Source organism: Elephantulus edwardii, unplaced genomic scaffold (assembly GCF_000299155.1).
Source record: "Elephantulus edwardii isolate Elephantulus edwardi_28Jun2011 unplaced genomic scaffold, EleEdw1.0 scaffold00032, whole genome shotgun sequence".
Taxonomy (NCBI): Eukaryota; Metazoa; Chordata; class Mammalia; order Macroscelidea; family Macroscelididae; genus Elephantulus; species Elephantulus edwardii.
This window is the reverse complement of record NW_006399782.1, coordinates 1,262,302-1,283,155: the sequence shown is the minus strand read 5'-3', so window position 1 is coordinate 1,283,155 and position 20,854 is coordinate 1,262,302. Positions and strand designations below refer to the sequence as shown.

The 20,854-nt window shown below is 48.1% G+C and overlaps 1 protein-coding gene across 1 annotated transcript in view; it reads right to left on the bottom strand.

Annotated features, from left to right (window-relative positions):
• Positions 1 to 13,648: 13,648 nt before the first annotated feature.
• MFI2 (antigen p97 (melanoma associated) identified by monoclonal antibodies 133.2 and 96.5) overlaps positions 13,649 to 20,854 on the bottom strand; it is a 41,821-nt gene continuing 34,615 nt past the window's right edge. Inside the window, exons 15-16 of the mRNA XM_006884286.1 lie at positions 14,396 to 14,594; positions 13,649 to 13,728 (exon numbers count right to left, since the gene is read on the bottom strand). Of these exons, the coding sequence (XP_006884348.1) occupies positions 13,649 to 13,728; positions 14,396 to 14,594 (279 nt within the window). The remainder of the gene's footprint in view (positions 13,729 to 14,395; positions 14,595 to 20,854) is intronic.

Here is a 20,854-nt window from a genome sequence, read left to right as displayed (position 1 = left end):
ATATTGAATAGAAATGTATGTAGAACTTAATTGGTGAATATTTTGTTATATATAATCTTAGTAAGTAAAAATAAAGTACATGTTATTTTTGTACCATCAAGTTGACTATGACTTGTAGTGATCCTATGAACAGCAGATCTGAACCTTAACCCATTCTGGCCATTCTCACGAGCTGTGTCATATTCAAGCCCGTTGTGGTGTCACGGTGTCAACCCATCAGTTTACGTATCTTCCTCTCTTTCACTGACTCACTATCTTTCTCATCATTATGTCTCTTTCTAATGACTAGTTCCTCCTGAAAATATACCCAAAGTTGGTTTAGATGAAGTTTCACTGTCCTTGTCTCTAAAGAGGACTCTGTTGTACTTCCTTCAGGGAAGATTTGCTCATTTTTTTTGAAATCCATGGAATACTTGTTGTTCTCTGCCAATATATATAGCATTTAAGAGAGGAGAAATAAATCCTACTCTAACAGTATTTGTAATAGTAAGTGCAATATTTTAAATTATAACTCTTAGTCTTGATAATTATACCATAAGAAACACACTTAAAGCAAAGAAAAAATCTTTAAGATTTCTCTAAGATCATATGTAAATATCTTTTTAAAGATTGAAGAGAAACAGGAGAAAATATTATATTGTTGTTGTTGTTGTTATGTGCTATTGGGTCACTTGTAACTCATAGATAACTTGTGTAAATTTGAATCAAAGAAAAGCAAAGAAACAGTTGTAATATTTAACAAAATTATAAGTGAAAGCTCTACAAAACTCCTCATCATTGAGTTGGAATTGATTCATAGCTGACCCTCCAGTGGGTTTTCAGAAGCACTTAATGATATAGGGGAAGATTACCCATCTTTCTCATATGGAGCAGTTGGTGGATTCAAACTACCTGCCTTTGAGGCAGTAGAAGAGCTCCTTATCCCCTAGGCTGCCAGAACTCCCTTAGTCCAAGCCAAGTCAACATATTCATGAAAGAGAGATATAGTGAAATGGTCACACACATCTATGCATCTAACAACAGAGTCTTAAAATACATAAAGCCCAGCATGTAGAACTGCAAGATGAAAAAGCACACACTCATAGTTGGATAGTTTAATAAAGCCAAACTTTTAGGAAGAAATAGTTTATATATAAAAAAGAAAAGTTATAAACAAAGGTATAGATGATTTGAATGACTCAGTTAACAGCCTTGATACTAAAGATGTCAAGAGATTGAAGCATTTCCTTGGCTGGTTGGCTTGATAACGCCACAGTGGAATCTTCTAAGGTAGTTACATCACGGGCTAGAAATGTGTACCAGATCATGGATTTGTTTTTAAACAGCGTTAAGTGTAAAAAAAAAAAAAGAAATGCAAAGTAGAGTAACGTTTTTCAGCAGGTGTGTTTATATTATTTAAAGTCTTTGTGAAAATATGGATGGAGGCTCGTCATATATGTGAGAGTGGATGCATGCCACTGGGTGCCCTGGGGGCTTGGTGGTGAGGAACAGCGCTGTCGACCCAAAGGTATGCAGATCGAATCCACCAGTTGGTCCACAGGAGAAAGATGGAGTCTCTTCCCATATGATTTATAGACAGACCTTTAAAAACCCAGTGGAGGGTCAGCTATGAGTTGTTTCTGCATGTTGTGGGCATATAACAACGGTAGATGGGGATTGGAAAGGAGCCTAGGGGTACAGAGGGGCAGATAACAGGAGAGAGGCCTTCAGACTGACAGTGATGATGATGATAAACTTTGAACTTTGAACTGATAGACCCAGCACTAGAACACCTTCATTACAAAACTGATTGCAATCTTTTCTATCAGTAGATAAGAGTGTGTGTGTGTGTGTGTGTGCTCGCCCACGCTGAATGATCCTAGTCATGTGGCAGGTGGAACAAGAAAACTCTCCTTGGAAGATGATGGGTGACTGGGGTTATAAGAAAGCTCTCCTGGTCGACCTTACACACTCCCACCACCGGGCTCTGTGTCAGCTGCCCTCTCAGCCCAGGTAACTCCTGCCACCTTGCATTTCTCGGTCTCTGGGGAAGCTTAGAAGCATCCAGACTCTGGCTCCTCACTCAGCTGGAGCTTCTGGATTTCTCTGGCATCTGGTCTGACATCCTGATGAGCAAAGTTCTCAGGCCAAGTTCCAAGGCTGGGGGCCCTCTCCTCTCACACCTGTTCCCAGCAGTGAAGGGCCTGGATGCCGGTCCCGGCTCAGGGCGGGAGCTAGAGAATGTTCCCAAGTGACAACCTCCAGTGAATCCAGAAGAGAATCTGAAAAATGTCTAGTTGCTTAACAGGAGTGTCTGCAAAGCAGGTTCATTTCAAAGTAACTGCCATTCCATCCTTCTCAGGCTCAGAAGCAACCAGAGCTGGAGTGCAAAGGGAAGAGGCCTGGCTTTTATTTATTTATAAGTAAAAATTTAAAAGAAATACTTCATTTTAAAAGCATAACGTGAGGAAGATGTTAAAACTGGTGTAGCAGACCAGAATAAGTATTCCAGATTTAGGGAGGGTTGAAGAGAGAGCGATTCAGAATGCTTCCCCAGCCCAGACCCAGCTTGATCAGAGGGGTTGAACAATGTGCTTTCTGTGTGTGATTAGTCAATGACACCAGCATGGTGATCATTTTTCTAGCACCAAATCTCATTGACTTATCGCCTCTGTTTGGCTGGTCAAGAACCACTGGCATCATCCAGATGCTTGGCTTTTAAAAAGTTCTCTGCTCTCTGATTGGAAAGGGGGTGGGGGGAGGTAAATTAGTGAGAATGTCAAAGGCTCAGAGTCCTGTGACATCAGGGGTGAGGGGGGTTTCCTGTTGGATCTGCTGAGCTGGACCCAACCCCTCACCCAGGAGAAATGGTCTGGGAATGAGTCAGGGGAAAAGGTCCACGTGTGCACGGTACACGGCTACCCTGTGTAGACGCATCAATTCATGGACACACGGACGTGTCTGCTGACACCCACCCACCAGCTCTGACCCCTGTGAGCTCACCTGTGCTTCAAAGAGTTTTCAGTGGCTGATTTTTTCAGAAGCCAATCATTTCTTTGAAGCCTTTTTTTTTTAAAATGTGTTTTTATTTTATATTGGTTTGCATGCAAAATGAGTCTATATTATGTACCATTCATGTACATTGTGTCTCACACATTCCTTCATTCACATTGTGTTTCATATGATCATCCATATACATTGTGTTTTATCAAATCAATCACCATTGATCTACGCCCACCATAATATTGTCCTTTCCGGCCCCCACTGGAACTTTCCTAATTCTTCCACCCCCATGCTACTTCCTGAACCCTTTTATTGGGAGGCTTTCCTGTATTAATTCGAATATGCAACCTCTGGTTTGTTAACTGCAGCACCAGGGGTGCCCACACATACTAAGGCTTATTGTCTTTTTAAAATATTTTTTAAAATATATTTTTAAATGAATTTTAAGGAAAGTTTACAGAGACTTTGAATTTCCATTCATTCATTGTTGCACTTTCCTGCCTGCCCAAACTCCCCTCCCAGTTCGCTCTTCTCTTTGAAAAGGAAAAGAAAAATTCTTTCATTGTTAGTGTCTTTTATGGAAAGATGTTAATAAATAAGTCGTTCTTCAGGTCTCAGATGTGGGCAGAGTGGTCCCTTCTCAGCCTTGCCTGTCCTTCCTCCCCTGCCATACCTATCCTCTGCTGTCGGGCCCCCTCAGCCAGGAGAGCGGATTTCAGGACAGACCTGTGGGCAGAACCCACCCTGAGCCCCACTGTCCCTGGCCGAGACTCGGCTGAGCGGCCTGCACAGGCTGACAAGTCTCTGCTGCGGAATTCCATCCTCACAGATAAGGTCAGTCCGCACGTCTACACCGCCTTGGCGAGGCCAGCACTTCTGTTATCAGTGATGAGCCCCCGTGTCCACAAACGCTGACTGAGGCTTCCGGCTTGGGGGCCCACCCGGCCGGTGGCCCCAAGATGATTATGAAGATCTATCTGGAGCAGTGTGGGTCAGCACTATCACACCTGGACTTTGTCTTGGGGTGTCCTGGTGGCTGCAGGTGGACAGTTCACTCGGCGTAGAGGCAGGCGCTCACCCCCACCCCTCCACCCTTCGAACAGTGACCCCTTTATCATCTCCCCAGTCTGGAGATTGCCTGAGAGGATCAGTCCAGATCTTCCCTGGAACCAGTCCCACTTCTGGAGTGTGAAACCAGCATGGCCTCCCTCCACTTATTCATTCACACGTGTATTCAGCACACACCCTCCTGGGTGCCGGCTATGGTCCAGCGGCCCTGGGCATGCACTGGGGAGAGGACAGGCCCAGCTCCTGCACCTGAAGAGCTCACAACGAGCCTGATGGGGGAGGTAGATCCTAAAGGAGTGGGTCTAAGAACAGCCACACCTAGGACAACATGGAGGCTCCTGTACTGTTCACTTCATGTCAGCTCCCCTCTCTCCTGTGGCTACCAGAACTTTGACGCAGCAGTTCTGGGTTGGGGAACAGCAGGGCCTGGGATGACCCGTGGCTGGCGGATGGGGGCACTCCCCGGCCCCCAGGAGGAAGTCAGTGCCTCTGAGGAATGTGTGTGGAGTAGCTGGCTCTCAAAGGTCAGCTTCTGCTGGGGCTGGTGACACGGGGTGGGGGGTGCGGGGGGAGCATAACAGCATTGCACTTTGCAATGTGTGTGATCATCACTTTTCCCCAGCACCCACTCTTATAAAGCCCTGAGGGAGCAAGGGCGGTGATGATAATGGGGACAGCCTGTTGTTTTGTTGTTGTTGTTGTTTGGTGCCGTCGAGTCGTAGACGACTCATAGGGACCCTATGAACAAACAGCCTGAGCACTGTTTGTACATAGAGTTTCCAGAGGCAAGCCATTTCGGAAGTGGATGCCGCTCCTGCTTCCAGGCTTGATTTAGTCGGGAAGCTCCAGCCAACACTGTCCACCATGGGTGTCCATTACCACGATTGGCACATCACTGTCACAGGCTTCAGTATCACAGCAACCACGAGTTACCTCTGTACAGCAACGCACAGACCAGTGCTATACCACCTAGAAGAATGCAGCTCTGTAAATTGAGGCCCCCAGAGATCTAGGCACCGGGGCTCTGTGGAGATTGTGTGTCCAAACCCAGGACCTTGTGGATGGGGGCCCATGAGCCCTGGGGTGGTAGACGGGGCTGTGAGCCTCTGTGAGCAGCCTCCCGTCCTGGGGTTCTGGGAGCAGGAAGCCTGCTCTTCATCTGCAGCCCCCTGGACAGCTGGCAGCTGACAGAGCTCTCCTCTCCTGTCACTCACTCAAAAAACAAACGCAGGTTGTCCCCAAGCCGCTGGCCATGGGCTCAATTTGTCAACGTGTCTTCGCAAGTAACGACTCTGGTTCAAACTTTCTAGGTTCAAATCCTCGTTGAGTAACTGAATGACGGTGAACAAGCTAACATTTCTAAGCTTCAGGTAAAACGTGTGGGTTTACATCTGTGAGATGTGCCTGTGGGTTAACGCCTGCTTGGCTGGGTTGTTTTGAATGTTAAACAGTGTCATTTACAGATAGCATTAGCATGGTATCCAGCACATGGTAAACACAGCCCATATGTGTTTAGGCATTATTGGGCATTATAGTTATCATTATTATTATTATCTAATATGGACTTTGGCCATCTAGGTTTGAATTCAGAGCCACCGTCACTGGCTGTGTGACCTTGGACAAGCCAGTTCACCTCTCCGTGGTGGACACTGTGGTGGACCGCTCACAGCCCCATTCACAATGGGGTTCCTTCCTCTGGCTGCCGGGAGTGTTGTTGGCTGACGGGCCTCATGGAGTCCCTCTCTGGTGGTGCCTTCAGCTGAAGAGAGTCACTTTGCACAGAGTGCCTTGCCTCCTTGCTCCCTCCTGGTCTCTAAGATGAGTTGTCTAAAGGCATCTAAAGATGAGCTGGGACAGCGCTGACTGGGATGGAGGGACTGCGGGCTTCAGAGCTCCCTGTAGGATCTGCAGGGTCTCCCTCACTCCTCTCTCTCTCCAGCCATGAGTCCTCACCTTCTTCTGTATCACACCTGAAGCCACATGCTAAATAAATCGCCTAAGTATGAAATTTTGTCTTGGAGTGTGTTTCTCAGCGAACCTGCCTGTGACAGCGGACACCAGGAATGGCCAGAGGACCAGACTCTAAATTGAGATTTGGGCACAAGGTCGTCTGCTGGCCAGCCGGCAGCCAGGGCTCGGAGCGAGTCCCTCACAGGCGGTGAGCTGGGCTGAGGAGCTGGCAGAAGGGAATACACTGGTGCGAGCCAGTCCCTGTACATTGAGGCTTGTAACACCTGACGTGGGCATTAAAACTGGTCTCAGTCTGGCTCTGTCCTGGCTATTCTCACCAGCAGAAAGCCCTGTTCTGTGGGTTGTGGTTTCTTCACCTACACAATGAGGGGTGGGATGAACTGAATGGACAAGCAGAGGTGTGAAGGTCCCGTCTAGCTGAGATAGCCTACAGAAGTCTGTGAACTCATGAAATGGGGGGTTTAGTGGGACTGGGTGCCCTGGAGCCGAGTGGACAGGCAACGAGAGGTAGGTGTGAGGGGCTTGGCGGGATTTTGTCTAGAGCAGGTTCTGTGGCTCAGGATGGTCCTGCCAAGCCTCACCTTCCTCCTCAGGACCCCTGCTCCCACCGCTCTGATGTGGACTTTCACATCTGGACTTGACCCAACAGATCTTGAGCTGCAGGGATCTCAGGGCTGTCTTGGCCTCACAGATCTCCTTTCTTTTTCTGGGGGTCTGACAGCCTCTAAACTCTGTCCAGAGTCTGGCAGGAAGTTGTGGGCTCTGGGTCTCTGGAGTTGTAGGAATTGGGAGCAGACAGGATAGAATGAAAGACAGAGTTTCTGGTCTGTGAGGTTCTGGGTGGGGAAGCAGGGGCTCCCCATACTGGGCACTCAGTCCACCCCCACAGACCTCACTCACAGTACTTGCCCGACCTTCCTGTTCTCCTCACCCGCCATCAGGCCCCTCCTCAGTGGAACAAACAGTGTCTGTGAAGGCTTAGTGACTTCTTGAAAGTCACACAGTTAGTGGTAGAGCCACGTTCGCATCCAGGGCCGAGGAGCTCCAAGCCCTGCTCAGTCTCCTCACTGGGCCAGACTCAGGATTGCCCAACATGAGAGACAAGTGAGGCACTGGACTGTGAATCTAGAGGGAGGCTTTATTTTCTTGTTTATTCATTACAAAAGAAAAAATGTATTGGGGAAATATGCTTTCCAAAATTCTAAAGAGCAATAATGTCACCTGATCCAGGCCATAATCTTTGGAATTACTTGCTATGCATCAGAGAGTTGGACAATGACTAAGGATGAAAAAGAGGAATCAATGATTTTGAGTTATAGTGCTGGAGGAGTCTTGAACATACCATGAACAGTCAGGAGAATAAATAGGTCTTGGAGAGGGTGAAACCAACTTTCTCCTTGGTGGCAAGGATCTTGACGCTCCATCTCACATACTTCAGGCATGTTGCCAGGAGGGACTAGTACTTAGAGAAGGACATCCTACTTTGAAGGCTAGAGGGAGAGTACAGGGCAGGAAGAACCTGAATGAGATGGATTGACACAGTGACTGGGGCAATGGGGGAAGGTGTGTCGGAGTCAGTGAGACTGGCTCAGAACAGGGCAGGCTTCAAAGCTGTCGGACATAGGGTCACTATGAGTCACAGGTGACTAGACAGCATATCACAACAATAACAACAACGTTTATTACAATATGAAAATGACAAAATAAATTACATATGCTTTAAAATTTAAAATATAGAATTTAAAGAACAAAGTAAAAATTATCCTAAATCTCACCAACTGGAGATAGTTAACAGTTTGGTGAACAGATTTCCAGACAGCTCTGTGTGTGTGTGTGTGTGTGTGTGTGTGTGTGTGTGAGAGAGAGAGAGAGAGAGAGAGAGAGAGGGGGAGAGGGAGAGAGAGAGAGAGAGATTTCATAACAGGATCACTTGCTGTTTCATAACCTACTCTTTTTACTCAATCATGGAATATTTCCACATTGGTAACTATCCCTTTACCCTCCATTTAATGGTGACAGACCCCTGGACGGCATTCCAATGCAAACGAAAGTATGCCAGTCCACTCCAATGCTATGGGCAGTTAAATTGCCACCATGTTTTGCGATTGTAAAAATTCTAGGGTGGTTATGATTAAATCTCTGTCTTGACTATTTGCCCAGCTACTGTTTTAATGTCCATTTTACCAAAATGAAACAACAGTTTCCGACACCCATGGAGGCCACTCTGGTGCTTCATTCCAGCTGCAGAATCTTGTTTTCCCAGCAAACTGGTGTCTCCGCAGAGGCAGAAGCTCCCATTCTAAGGAGCAGTTCAGAGTTGAAGTGTTTTCCTGGGGGAGTTCTGGGGAAGGGAGGACCACATGGCGCCCTGAAGCTGTGAATTTCCAAATCTGAATTCAAAGACATGATAATTTGTTCACAAGAACCCCAAGGTTCAGCTTCCTATTGGAGGTTAGGCAGCCATTCCTGTGGACTTGGGAGGAATCAGGAGATGTGTAGTGCGGAAGGCTGCTGGGAGGGGCTGCTCCATCACCAGCCTTCAGCGTTTATTATTTGTGTTGTTGTTGTTGTGTACCATTGAGCCAGAGCCGACCCATAGCTGACCCTCCAGTGGGTTTTCAGAGGCAGGTAATTGCCCAGGAGGAGATTACCTCTTCTCCTGCAGAGCAGCTGATGGATTCGAACCATGTGCCTTCAGTGTTGCAGTTCATTTTCTTACCACTAGACCATCAGAGCTCTCTATAAACAGTGTATAAAGGGTTGTCATTCACAAAACACCACAAAGAGGTAGCTTTAGACAGAAATTTATTCGTTCACTGTAACCTATAGGAATCAGTCATATGGACTCTTTCTGAGGATTTTGAAAAAGAAGTTTTTCAATTCTCTCTCTTGTAGCTTCTGGTGACTGTGGGTAAAGCTTGGTGTTTCTTTGCGGTCCCATCAGCTGCATCTGCCTCCATTGTCATGTGTCACAGCCCCTCTGTGTGGCTCTGGGTCTGTCCTCTCCTTTCAGAAAACTCCACACAGAAGGAATTAGGGAGCTCTGGAGGCCTAGTGGTGAGAAGATGCACTGCAATCCCTAAAACACACGGTTCAAATCCATCAGACGCTCCGCAGGACAGGCAGTCTCCTCCTGTGCGATTTACAGGCTCTGAAAGCCTGTTGGAGAGTCGGCTCTGAGTTGGTTCTGGTTCCGTGGCACACGATGACGCCACCACCCGGAAGGAGGAGCTGTGATGATCCTTTCTACTCTGGGTTCTGAGATGGTTGGGGCCAGGGTGGAGGGCAGTGTGGTTTAGTGCAGCCTATATTCACTGCCCGTTCATTAACCACAGTCAAAACCAAAACGCAAAAACCAAATGCATTGTCATCAGGTTGCTTCCAGGTCATAGGGACCGTGCAGGACAGGAAGCTGTAAGATCCCTGATAAAAACGGTCAATCTTTAGAGCTGCCTCACACTTCCCTGGAGGGGGCTGGTGGGCTTTGAACTGTCAATATTTTGGTTCCCAGTCATACCTCTACTCACTGTACCACCAGAATTCTAACAAATTCTTTCAATTTCCCTCACCTTCCCATCCATCAAATTATACAACCCAATGATTAATCTCCCACTCCCCCTGCACATCCACATCCTTCTGCTTCCAGCCTCTCCCGCCCTTCCTGGATCCTTATTCTACAATAATGGTTTTATACAATATTTGTCCTTTTGGGACTGAGTTAGCTCACTCAGCACAATGCTCTCCAGAGACCCAGTCTTGCTATCTCTGTTTCTATGGAATATGGCTGTGTTTCTTCCAAGGCAGATTTGTTCATTCTGGCAGTCTGTGGTAATTCAGATACAATTCTTCACCAACACCGTGATTCAACCCTGACATTCACTATTTGGTCATGTTGTTGTTGTGTATTGTAGAGTCAGAACTGACCAATAGCTGACCCTACAGTGGGTTTTCAGAGGCAGTACATTGGACAGAAGTGGATTCCCTGTCTTTCTCCATCAGAGTGACTGGTGCATTCAAACCGTGTACATTTGTATTGGCAGCGCAATTCCTTACCTCTAAGCCACGAGAGCTCCCTTTTGGCCGTAGAACTTTTCAATATTCCAACTCAAGGCTACTAACAGTAGGCATCCAAAAACTACTCCATGACTGCCAAATAGCACCTAAAACAGGCCTGGCCACAACCGATCTTTTAGGGCGTTGGTGTGTCAATGGTCGAATGCTCTATTTCCTTGCATGAGACACGGGCTCAGTCCCCAGTCAATAGATTTCAAGCGCATTGGACTGTTAGCATCTGTCAGTGGAGGCACGTATGTTCTTATGATGCTGAACAGTGGAGCTTCCAGACCAAACAGGAGGAAAGGCCTTGTGATCTACTTCTGAAAAGTCCCTGTTGATACTGTGGGTCACAATTTTCCAGAGGGCACAGGTCAGGACAGGGAGCTCTGGTGACCTAGTGACAAGAAGCTGTGTTACAATCCCAAAGGCACACAGTTTGAGGCCACCAACTGCTCCGTGGGAGATGGATGGGCAATCTCCTTCTGGGTGATTAACAGCCTCTGAAAACCCACCAGAGTCAGTTATGGGTCGATTCCAATTCTATGGCACACACAACAACAACAAAACCAACAAAAACAGAAATACCAGCTATCTTCTTGGCCCCTAATGGTTTCACCTCTTTTCTGGGTTCTCAGTGCCCATGTTTCAATAACCTACAAATTTCTTCACTTCCGTTGATTGGTCTAATGGTAGACACCTGATCCCCAATGGGCCAATCAGATTCCCTCTCCCAACAATTCGCCCTGGAAAGCCAAGGGACGAGGATCCTGGAGTAATAGAAATAGTGATAGCTAACATCTTTCCTGCAGCTGCAATGTGCCAGGCAAGGTGCTAAGTGAAGTACATATATTCTGCCCTTCACAACTGTCTCACTGAGGTTAGTCTAGCTAGCTGTCAGGTGAGGAGTGAGGCACCGGGACTAAGTAACTTTCTCCAGGGTTCAGAGGAGGAATGGCTGAAACAGGAGAGGGTGAGCTGTGTGGTGAAGCGACTGCGTCTACCAGCTTCAGGGTGCCTGGACCCTCGACTGAGGATGTGGCAGATGGCCTGGGGGTGGAGGAAGGAGGGAGACCCATCCTGTGAGATGCTGAGTGATGAAGGAGCAGAGTGGTCTGTGGTATGGGGCTGAGGGGGGCAAAGGCCAAGGGTGGAGAGGGATCATGCCCCCATCTCCTCCCTCTCTAGTGAATTAACAGCAAACTTGGCAAAAAGGAGTGGGCGGCTCATTTTGGCGACATGGGGCAGGAGGCAGTGAGAAATTTACATCCTCTGCATCGGTCCAGTGGAGCGGACACTAGGAGGCTGAGGGGGTGGTGCAGATGAGGTGTGCCAGGGACATTGGAGTCCCCGAGAGATGGGGGCAGGGCGTCCATCCATGTGGGAGAAGGGAGTTGGGGTGTCGGTGGTTCCTGACATTCCTTGTGGGGAGGCAGATAACCCAGGGAAGGAGGCCTTATGACCACCTAGGAAGACAAAACTGATCTGAGGCAGATGATTTTCACCCGAATCCAAGCCACGGCAAGTGCAGGGTTGTTGGGCTTTATTTAAATAAACACATCACCATCTCATATTAGCACTGACACAGCAGTGGACCCTGCGTCACTGACAATCAAACGTCACACGGTACTCGCGCAGCCCACGGCTTCATGGGCCACCGTACCGGCTGCACAGTGGCACAGCCACATGAATTCATTTCTCGATGCACAGCACTTCCTTTAAATAAGCAAGAACATCCCACAATCATCAGGTCAGAGGAGAGTGGGGGCAAACCATTCCCTGTCTCCCATGAGGAGGGGACAGAGCTTGACAGTGGAGGCTGAGCTCTGGGTCCCTTACTGGTGGGGTGAGGGCCCCCCAGCACAGTGTGGAGACTCCTTGGGGACAGTGTAACTTCTGTCAAGCTGCCATCGGCGCCCCCTTCCTCACTGCTGGGAGATGGAAGGGATCCATCCTGACGCCCACAGGTGGGGGCGAGCCACCGGGAACCCGGCCTGTCATCAGCGTCCCTGAGGCCCCCGCAGACCAGGATGCAAATAGCTCCAGGCCCACGCGACTCCCAGTCTGCTGACGAGGGCTGCTTGCTCCTGTTTCTTCTTCCTTTAATTTTTTTTTTTTTTTAAAGAGAGCAACATTAAGAGTAAGAGTGGGGAGTTTTGGAAACTTTCACTCTGGCTCTTTAAGAAATTGTGGAGATAATGGAGTAGCAAGAGGACCCTCTCCAGGGTGCCCCTCCATGCACTGCTGACTGCTGCCCACCAGGGACAGAAAGGGGGGTTTCTTCCTCTGGAACGAGTGGCCCTTGGTTCAAGAAGGCACAGGGCTAAATGAGGTGAGCCCTTGTTGACATGAGGAGACGGAGCTCATCAGGACCTGTGTCTCCTCTGACAGAGAATGGCACCCCTGTTCTCACTCTGAGGCCTGGGACCACCCGCTGCAGCTCCTGGAGCTTCCGAAGGCTGATCCCTTATCCCTGGCGTGTGGACTGGACATGCAGCAGGTTGAGGAGTGGCAGGGCCATGCCGGGATTAGAGGGGACACTCTACCCCAAGAAGAGGAAACCCAGGGTTGGGGAGCTTAGCCCCGGAAATGACCTCAATGCAGCTGAGTTCATGGAAGGGCAGGGAACACAGAAGCAGGGCCAGCTGAGGCCTGCCCTCCTTACAACAGGCTTGGACCACAGTCCTGCATTGAACTCCTTGCCTCCCAACTTAAAAAAAAATCTTTCTAAGAAGCATTTTCTCTGTTGAAGGATGATTCCCCTGTTCCATCTCTGTGGTCCTGCCCTGACCTCCCCTCATCCAGCATTGGCAGGGGAAAACCAGCCAGCTCAAACGCTTTGGACACAACAGTCTGATATACCCAAGGTCACAGGACGGCACCGGACCCGGCACATGCCCGGTGGTGCTGCCTTCTCAGAGGCCTGGCTACAACTCCATGTGATGGAGCCTCAGTAGACAGTGTCCTCAGAGGGAGCCAGCAGAGGCAGGGGTGAGTGGAGGGGCTGGGCACCCACAGTTACAGTCAATGCAGTGACGGCTCCCAAGGGGCACCCAGGAGCTGGCCTGGGGCCGCAGGCCCTCTCACATCTCAGCAGGCCCCTAGGCGTCTCCGCAGGGCAGGCTCGGCTCCAGCAGAGGCCGTGTGGGAAGTGGGGCTCTGCCTGTTTCCTTGGTAACTGGACTTTTCTGAGCTCCAGCCTGGTGAGGCTCCATGCGGTGGGAGAGCGTGCAGGGAAGCAGGGCCTGTGCCAGCCGTGGGCGGGTGTGACGGGGGGCCGCCAGCGCCGCCTCAGGTAGCACAGGGCCAGGTGGTGCCTGGGAGGCAGACGGCTGGCTTCCAGCAGGAGGAACCTGCTCCCGTCCAAGTTGGGGGACTTTCTTAGTCTTTATTCCAGTTCAAAACGCTCCCAGAAACTTCATCGCTGACTGGAGGCGCGTTCTCACTCCTCCCCTCCCATCACGAGTTTCTTCTGTAAGCACTGTTGCCCAATTTACCAAGGAGAAAGAAAGGCCTTATGTATCTGGATTTTTTTGGAGATGGTTTCCATTTGGAGAGAGGGCGAGGCTTGCTTTCAGAGGCAGGGCTGCAGGAGGACAGCAATGAGGGCCAGCGGCAGCAGCATCAGGGAGGGCCCCCTGGAGGTGGTGACGGCTGGGGGAGCAAACACAGCAGTAAGGCCTCATGGTACCACAGCCTTGTTTGTGGCCCTTCAGCCCTGGAAGTGCACTAACCTCAGGCGACTCCAGTACTCTAACTTACTTGAGACAAACCCTCCCCCCACTTTTCCTCTGGTTTCTTACCTATGAGTAATCTCAAAGGGACCCTCACCAGGCTCTGAGGCAATAAATCTTTGCAGGAGGATCTTTCTCCTGAACAGCAGCTGGTGCATTCGAACCACCAACCTTTTGGCTAGTGGCCCAACATGTTACACATGTTAGACACCACCAGGACGCCTTTCTTTACATATGCATTCCTTTCAAAATGACACTACATGCATATGTATGTAGCTGCCTCCACCCCTTTTTAGACTATTATAATTAGCACTTATGCTAATTACCCAGATCTGTTTGGGTGACACAGTCTGTGCTTCTGCTTGTGATTGTCTATGGCTCCCGGTTTGGGTCCCCGGGACACTCAGCTTTGGCTGTGTGTGAAACTGGGGCCTCTGTCCTGTGTCACTAAGAACCCGGGAGACTTTCAGTGACTCCAGACAGCCCCGATGACGCGGCGGCAGACAACCTGCACCTGCTCCCACTGCGTGGCGTGATGCAGCCCCTCCCTGGGCCTCCACAGCTCCCACCTTTCCCGGCCACCCTACCTGCATTGGAACACTGTTGAGACAGCATCCCTTCCAGGGACGCCACGTAGTCCTGGCCCAGCCAGTCTCGGTAGGTGGTTTTCTCCCCCACAGGCACGGCTCGGACGGTGGCATCCTTGAAAAGCAGGTCTTGGCCATGGTAGTCCGAGGAGTCAAACATTTTGAAGCCATTCTTGTTGTGGTCATCTCCAAACAGGTCCTGCAAGCAACACAAGTACATCTCCTTTCTCACTGGCCCGGCGACCTCTTGCTTCTGATTGCTTTTGATACAGAGAACCAATGAGCAAGTGATTCAGGAGCCTCCATCTGCTTTAAAACCCTAAACTTGACAATGGGGCTCAATCATCAAGAGATTTTTAGGAAAGCACAGGGCTATAGGCACCATCATAAGATACTTAGGAGCTTTATACTATGTGACAGACGTAGAAGGAAAGTGTCAGATACACAAGGAGAGACTGCATCACCGTTGAGGTAGAACTGACTCCCAGCTGACCCTCCACTGGGTTCCGGAGGCTGTAAACCACACAGGAAGAGAGTTCCCATCTTTCTTCCATGCAGGTGCTGGTGGGTTTGAACCACCAGAGAGGCGAAGGCTTTGGGGCATCAGCACAGGCCCCCGTGGACTAGGCCACCTGAGCCCAGATGAGATTACGGACGTGTTCTCCTAGCCTGAAAGACCTGCTCATTGTTTCCCAACCTTTTCTGCAGTATCTCACTCTATATTATGGGTCTTTTTTCCTCTTAAACCAGAACAAGATCACTGTGAAAGCATTTCAATCTGTCATCAGTAATACTAATACTGTTAGTAATAACAATAGGTGATAGAAATATCCTTTTTCTCACCCACTCTCTTCATCTCCTACCAGTCTGTTGTACTGTAATAGTTTGCATGTTGTGGAAATACCACTGGTATTCCAAATGCTACCATAGTTACTCACGGTGGATAGGTTTAAGGAGAATGTCCAGACTAAGATGAGGAAGCTTAAAGGCCTGGTGACAGACATCTGAACCTAGCCCACGGAAACCTGACAGATCAGAACAGAACACTGACTAGCTCGCTTGCTGTGGGCATGTCATCAGGACAGACCACTCAGTAGTGGTGGATGTTGTGTTTGGCTGACAGCCAGTGAAGGTGTGGGAGATGCCCGCCGACACGGGCTGTCACGGTCACTGCAGGAGGGGCTGGTACAGGCTGGGCGTGGGGCTGCGACCGTGCGGGTGACGTTTTGTTGTGTTGTACATAAAGTCAGGGTGAGTTAGAGTTGACTTCAGTGAGGCGATCGACAGCCTTCCTCACGGCCCAGCGATTGTGCGGCTCTCCCTGCCCTCTGAGGATCCCTCGATTAAATGGTGGTATGGCTACAGCCCTAAAAGCGCTTTGACGCAGACACAGAGTAGTAGGAGAGATTATAAATATGTACACACATCGAAGGACATCTGGAGAACATGGATCAATGCCCACGTCAGTTTTTAAACAGTGATCAAGAGGAACAGAAGGAGTAAAGGCATCAATCATTTCTGGAGGACAATCCGCCCGTGGCGTAAGGCACGAGCTGGGGCTGCTAACCGAGCCCGCAGGCCACTCCCTGGAGAAAGATGAGGTGGCACACCCCGCGGAAGATTTACAGCCTGGGGGACTCTGTGGGGGCTGCCGTGAGGTGGTAACCGGTCCTCAAGGGGCTCTGGTGGCATCATGGTCAAAGCACTCAGCTGCTGACTGAATGACCTTAAACCTCTGAGGGAGAAAAGCGTGGCCATCATGTTTGTAAGGACGACAGTTCTCTAAGGATTCCTGGGAGACCCTATAGGGTAAATGTGCTGTCAACCCAAAGACAAGTTGCTGGAATCCACCAGCGACTCCATGGGAGAAAGATGGGCAACCTCCCCCCGTGTGATTTACAGCCTCTGAGAACCTGCTGGAGCTCCACCTAGGAGTTAGTTCAGACAGCACATGACAACAACAACTACAACTCTGTTCTAAAGGGTCTGTATGCATCAGGATCAACTCACTAGCAGTGGGGTTTGAGGTTTGGGGTTTGGGTAATAGATCCTCTGGAGTTCCTAGGAGGTACACGTGGTTAAGAGTTTGACTATTAATGAAAATTTAGCACTATAAATCCACCCAGAGACACCTTCTTTCCACCGCTATTCATAGGAGTTTCAAGAACATGTTATTTCAGAAATGGATGGCCAGGCTTGCTTCCTCGTCTTAGTCTGAAGAGGGCCACTGAAAGCTGTCCACAGTGGATGACCCAGTTAGTGTAACAAACACTGGTGGCCTAACTTCCAGAGTCAAAGCCACACACAGGCTGTGATGGTCTGACAATGTGACAGGTGAGGGGTGGAATGAGGCATCAGCATGGGAGGAAGACTCATCAACAACCTGCAATATGCAGATGCTTGCTTTCCGAAAACAAAGACTTGAAACACTGATGAAGATCAAAGACTGTAGCCTTCAACATGAAGACGACTAAGATTCTCACAAGTGGCCCAATCAACAATATGATGACACGGAGATAAGATTGAAGTGGGCAAAGATTTAATTTTACATGGATCCACAATCAATTTCCACGTTAACAGTCAAGAAATCAAATGATGCATTACATTGGGCAAATCTGCTGCCAAGGACCACTTTAAGGTGCCAATGAGCAATGATGTCAGTTTAAAGACTAAGGTGTGCCTGTCTCAAGCCTTGGTATTATCAATTATGCATGGGAAATGAATGACGAAGAGCAAAATAGAATCAATGCCTTTAAATTATGGTGTTGGTGAAGAATACTGAATATACCATGAAGTGCCAAACAAACAAACAACTGTGTCTTGGATAAGGTGCAGCCAGAGTGTTCTTGACAAGCCAAGATGGTAAGACTTTGTCTCATATAGTTTAGCTATGTGGCCAGGAGGGGCCAGTCTCTGGAGGAACACATCATGCTTGGAAAAGCACATAGTCAGTGAAAGAGAGTAAGAGCTTCAATGAGACGGACTGACACAGCGACTGCGCCAACAGACACAGCAAACATTGTGAGAATGGTGCAGAATCACGTGGGGTTTAGTTCTGTCAGACTAGAGCCACCATGCATCCGCTGACGTCACAGCACCTGATAACAACAATGGCACCTTGGAAGAAAGCTCAGTCGATCTGCTTCCAAAAGGTCCCACCTATGAAGCAACTCTACTCCATGAGTGGGGGCTGTCTCCACAGCACATGTTTTTGTGAAACTTAACTTTGCTCCCTGTTGATACTCCTGTAGACATGGAGGTATTTACAGCATATACTAATACAGCAACTTTTAAAAAAGAGATTCCTTTGAGGATCTGATGAGATTGACCAGCTTCTTTCTAGAAAAATGTACATTCACATAGCGTTTCCCACATTACTGCAGAGAGCTTAGGGACCCTGCTCAGGAAAGCCCAGGGAGAGAGCCAAGGTAAAGAATACATAGAGAGGGGCTCTGTGGGGAAAAGATTATAAATAATGTTAGTGCTTAGGACAAGGACTGGTGAGCATAACAGTGGGGCAGGTGGGAGGTAGGCTTAGCCCAGGCCCTCAGCGGTGGGAGGGACATATTAGAAACCTGGGCTCTATTGTCATACAAACTGGGCTCTAATTCTAACACTGGTAGTGGAGTAGGTGATGACTTAGATGCATTTGAAAAATGTAGCCAACAGGATTTGCTGGAATTTGACATGAAGTGTGAGAAGAAGACAGAGGTCAGAAATGATCCCCGAAGTGCTGGAGTTTCTGGGAAGACTCAGAGGAACAGGGATTCACCTTTGGACTTGTTAGTTGGAGATACCTGTTGGCAAGACAAGCCCAAAGGGTAAGTGTGTAGCTGTTGGATGTACAAGTTTTGAGCTGAAGGAAGAAGAGGGTCTAAGGACGCAAATTTGGAGGCGTTTGCTTATGTTGTTGCAAAGTCCCATCCAGGAGACAACTCTGAACAACAGATCTGAACTCTGCCCTGTCCTGTGCCACGATCTGTCATGCTCACGATCTCCCACATCAATGGGCTCGAGGCCATTGTCAGTCACTGTGTCAATCCATCTCTTTAAGGTCCTTCCTTTCTTTCTCTGACACTACCTTTCCCAGCGTGATGTCTTTTTCCAAGGACTGGCCCGTTTTGACATGTCCAGAGTATGTGAGATGAAGTTTCAATTTCACAATCCTTGCTTTAAGGAGCACCCTGGTTGCACTCCCCCCAATAAAGACTTGTTTGTTCTTTTAGGCAGCCAAGAAATAGTCATTAATCTTTGCCAGCACCACAATTAATGGCATTGTTTCTTCTTTATTGTTCAACTTCCAGATGCATAGGAAGCAATTAAAAATACTATAGCTCGGATCAGTCTTTAACATCTTTGCTCACTGGCACTTTGGAGAGGTCCTTGATAGCAGTTGACTGCTATTACTCATGGCCAGGAAGCAGTCGTCAGAACATAAAAAAGAAACACTGCATGGTTCAAAATCAGGAAAAGAGTGTGACAGGGATGCATCCTGTCTCCATACGTTTTCAATCTGTATGCAGAAGAGATAATTTGGAAGCCTGAACTTTATGAGGAGGAATGTGGCATCAAGATTGGAGGAAGACTCATCAACAAATTATGTTATGCAAATGACACAACCTTGCTTGCTGAAACTGAGGAGAACCTGAAGCACTTGCTGCAGAAGGTTAAGGAGTGTAGTCTTCAATATGGATAGAGGCATAACATCAAGAAGACAAAGATTCTCACCACTGGGCTAATTGGCAGCACCATGATATATATATAGAGGAGAAATTGAAGTTGTTAACAATTTCAGCTTACTCAGCTCCACAATCAACACTCTTGACACAAGCACACAGGAAATCAAAAGTCAAATTGCACTGGAGAAGTCTGCTGCCAGGGAACTCTCCAAAGTGCTAAAGAGCAATGATGTCAGCATAGAGACTAAGGTGGGCCTGATGAAAGCCATGGTCTTTATAATTACTTGCTATGCATCAGAGAGCTGGGCAATGACTAAGGATGACAGAGGAATTAATGCCTTTGAATTGTGATACTGGAGAAGGTTCAAGTTCAGTTGCTATATCTATTAGTCTAAGTATACTCTGCTGTACATACGGTTTTCAAAGGCCAGTTATAGTTTAAAAGTGGATTGCCAATCTTTCTTAGTCTGTGTTAATTTGGATGTTCACTGTTAAAGGAATATCTGACAGACAAGTATGCTAACCACCAAGTTGTGCCAAGAAATCTGGAGGACAACTACCTGGCCAACTGATTGGAAGAGATCCATATTTATTTCCATTCCAAAAAAGAGGTGACCCAGCAGAGTGTGGAAATTATGCAATATCACTAAAATCACACACTAGCAAAATCCTGCTGAAGATTATCCAGAAAATACTTGAACAGTACATTGACAGAGAACTACCAGAAATACAGGCTGGGTTTAGAAGAGGTCATGGCACTAGGGACATTATTGCCATATCAGATGGATCTTGGCAGAAAGCCGAGAGTAAGACCAAGAAGCAGTCCTCAGAACAGTGCAAGGAAACACTGCATGGTTCAAAATCAGGAAAGGAGTGTGTTAGCGATGCATCCTGTCCCCTTACCTTTTCAATCTGTATGCAGAACAGATCATTTGGGAAGCAGGGCTTTATGAGGAGGAGTGTGGCATCAAGATTAAAGAGAGACTCATTGACCTACAGTATGCAGATGATACAACCTTACTTGTTAAAACTGAAGCACTTGCTGCAAAAGGTCAAGGACTGTAGTCCTCAATATGGATTGAAGCTCAACATCAAGAAGACAAAGATTTTCACCACTGGGCCAATTGGCAGCACCGTAATAGCTTGTCAGATCCACAATCAACACTTAATACCAAGAGTCAGGAAATCAAAAGATGAATTGCACTGGGAAAATCTGGTGTCATGGACCTCTCCTGAGTGCTGGAAAGCAACAATTTTAACCTAGATACAAAGGTGCACCTAATCCAGGCCATGGTTTTCTTGTTATACTTCAGAAAGTTGGACAATGACTAAGGATGACAGAAGAATAGATGCCTTCGACTTGTGGTGCTGGAGAAGAGTCTTGAACATACCATGGACTGCCAAGAAAACAAATAGGTCTGTCTTGTATAGAGTGAAATCAAGTCTCTCCTTGGAGGCTAGGATTTTGAAGCTCTGCCTCACTTGCTTTGGGAATGTGGCCAGGAGAGATCAGTCCTTGGAGAAGGACATCATGCTCAAAAGGGTGGGGCAATAGGGATAGTTGTGTCAGAGTTAATGTGACTGGCTTAGGACAGGGAACAGTTCAGAGTCGCTGTACAGTTTCACTATGCATCGCAGGCGACTCAACCAATAATACATTCTGTAAGGTTTGGAAGCAGGAGTGGCATCCACTTCCTAAAAACTTGCCTCTGGAAACTCTATGAACTTTGATAAATGTTGATAGTTGTAGAAGGTCTTCAGGCTTTTTCATAGGGTCGCT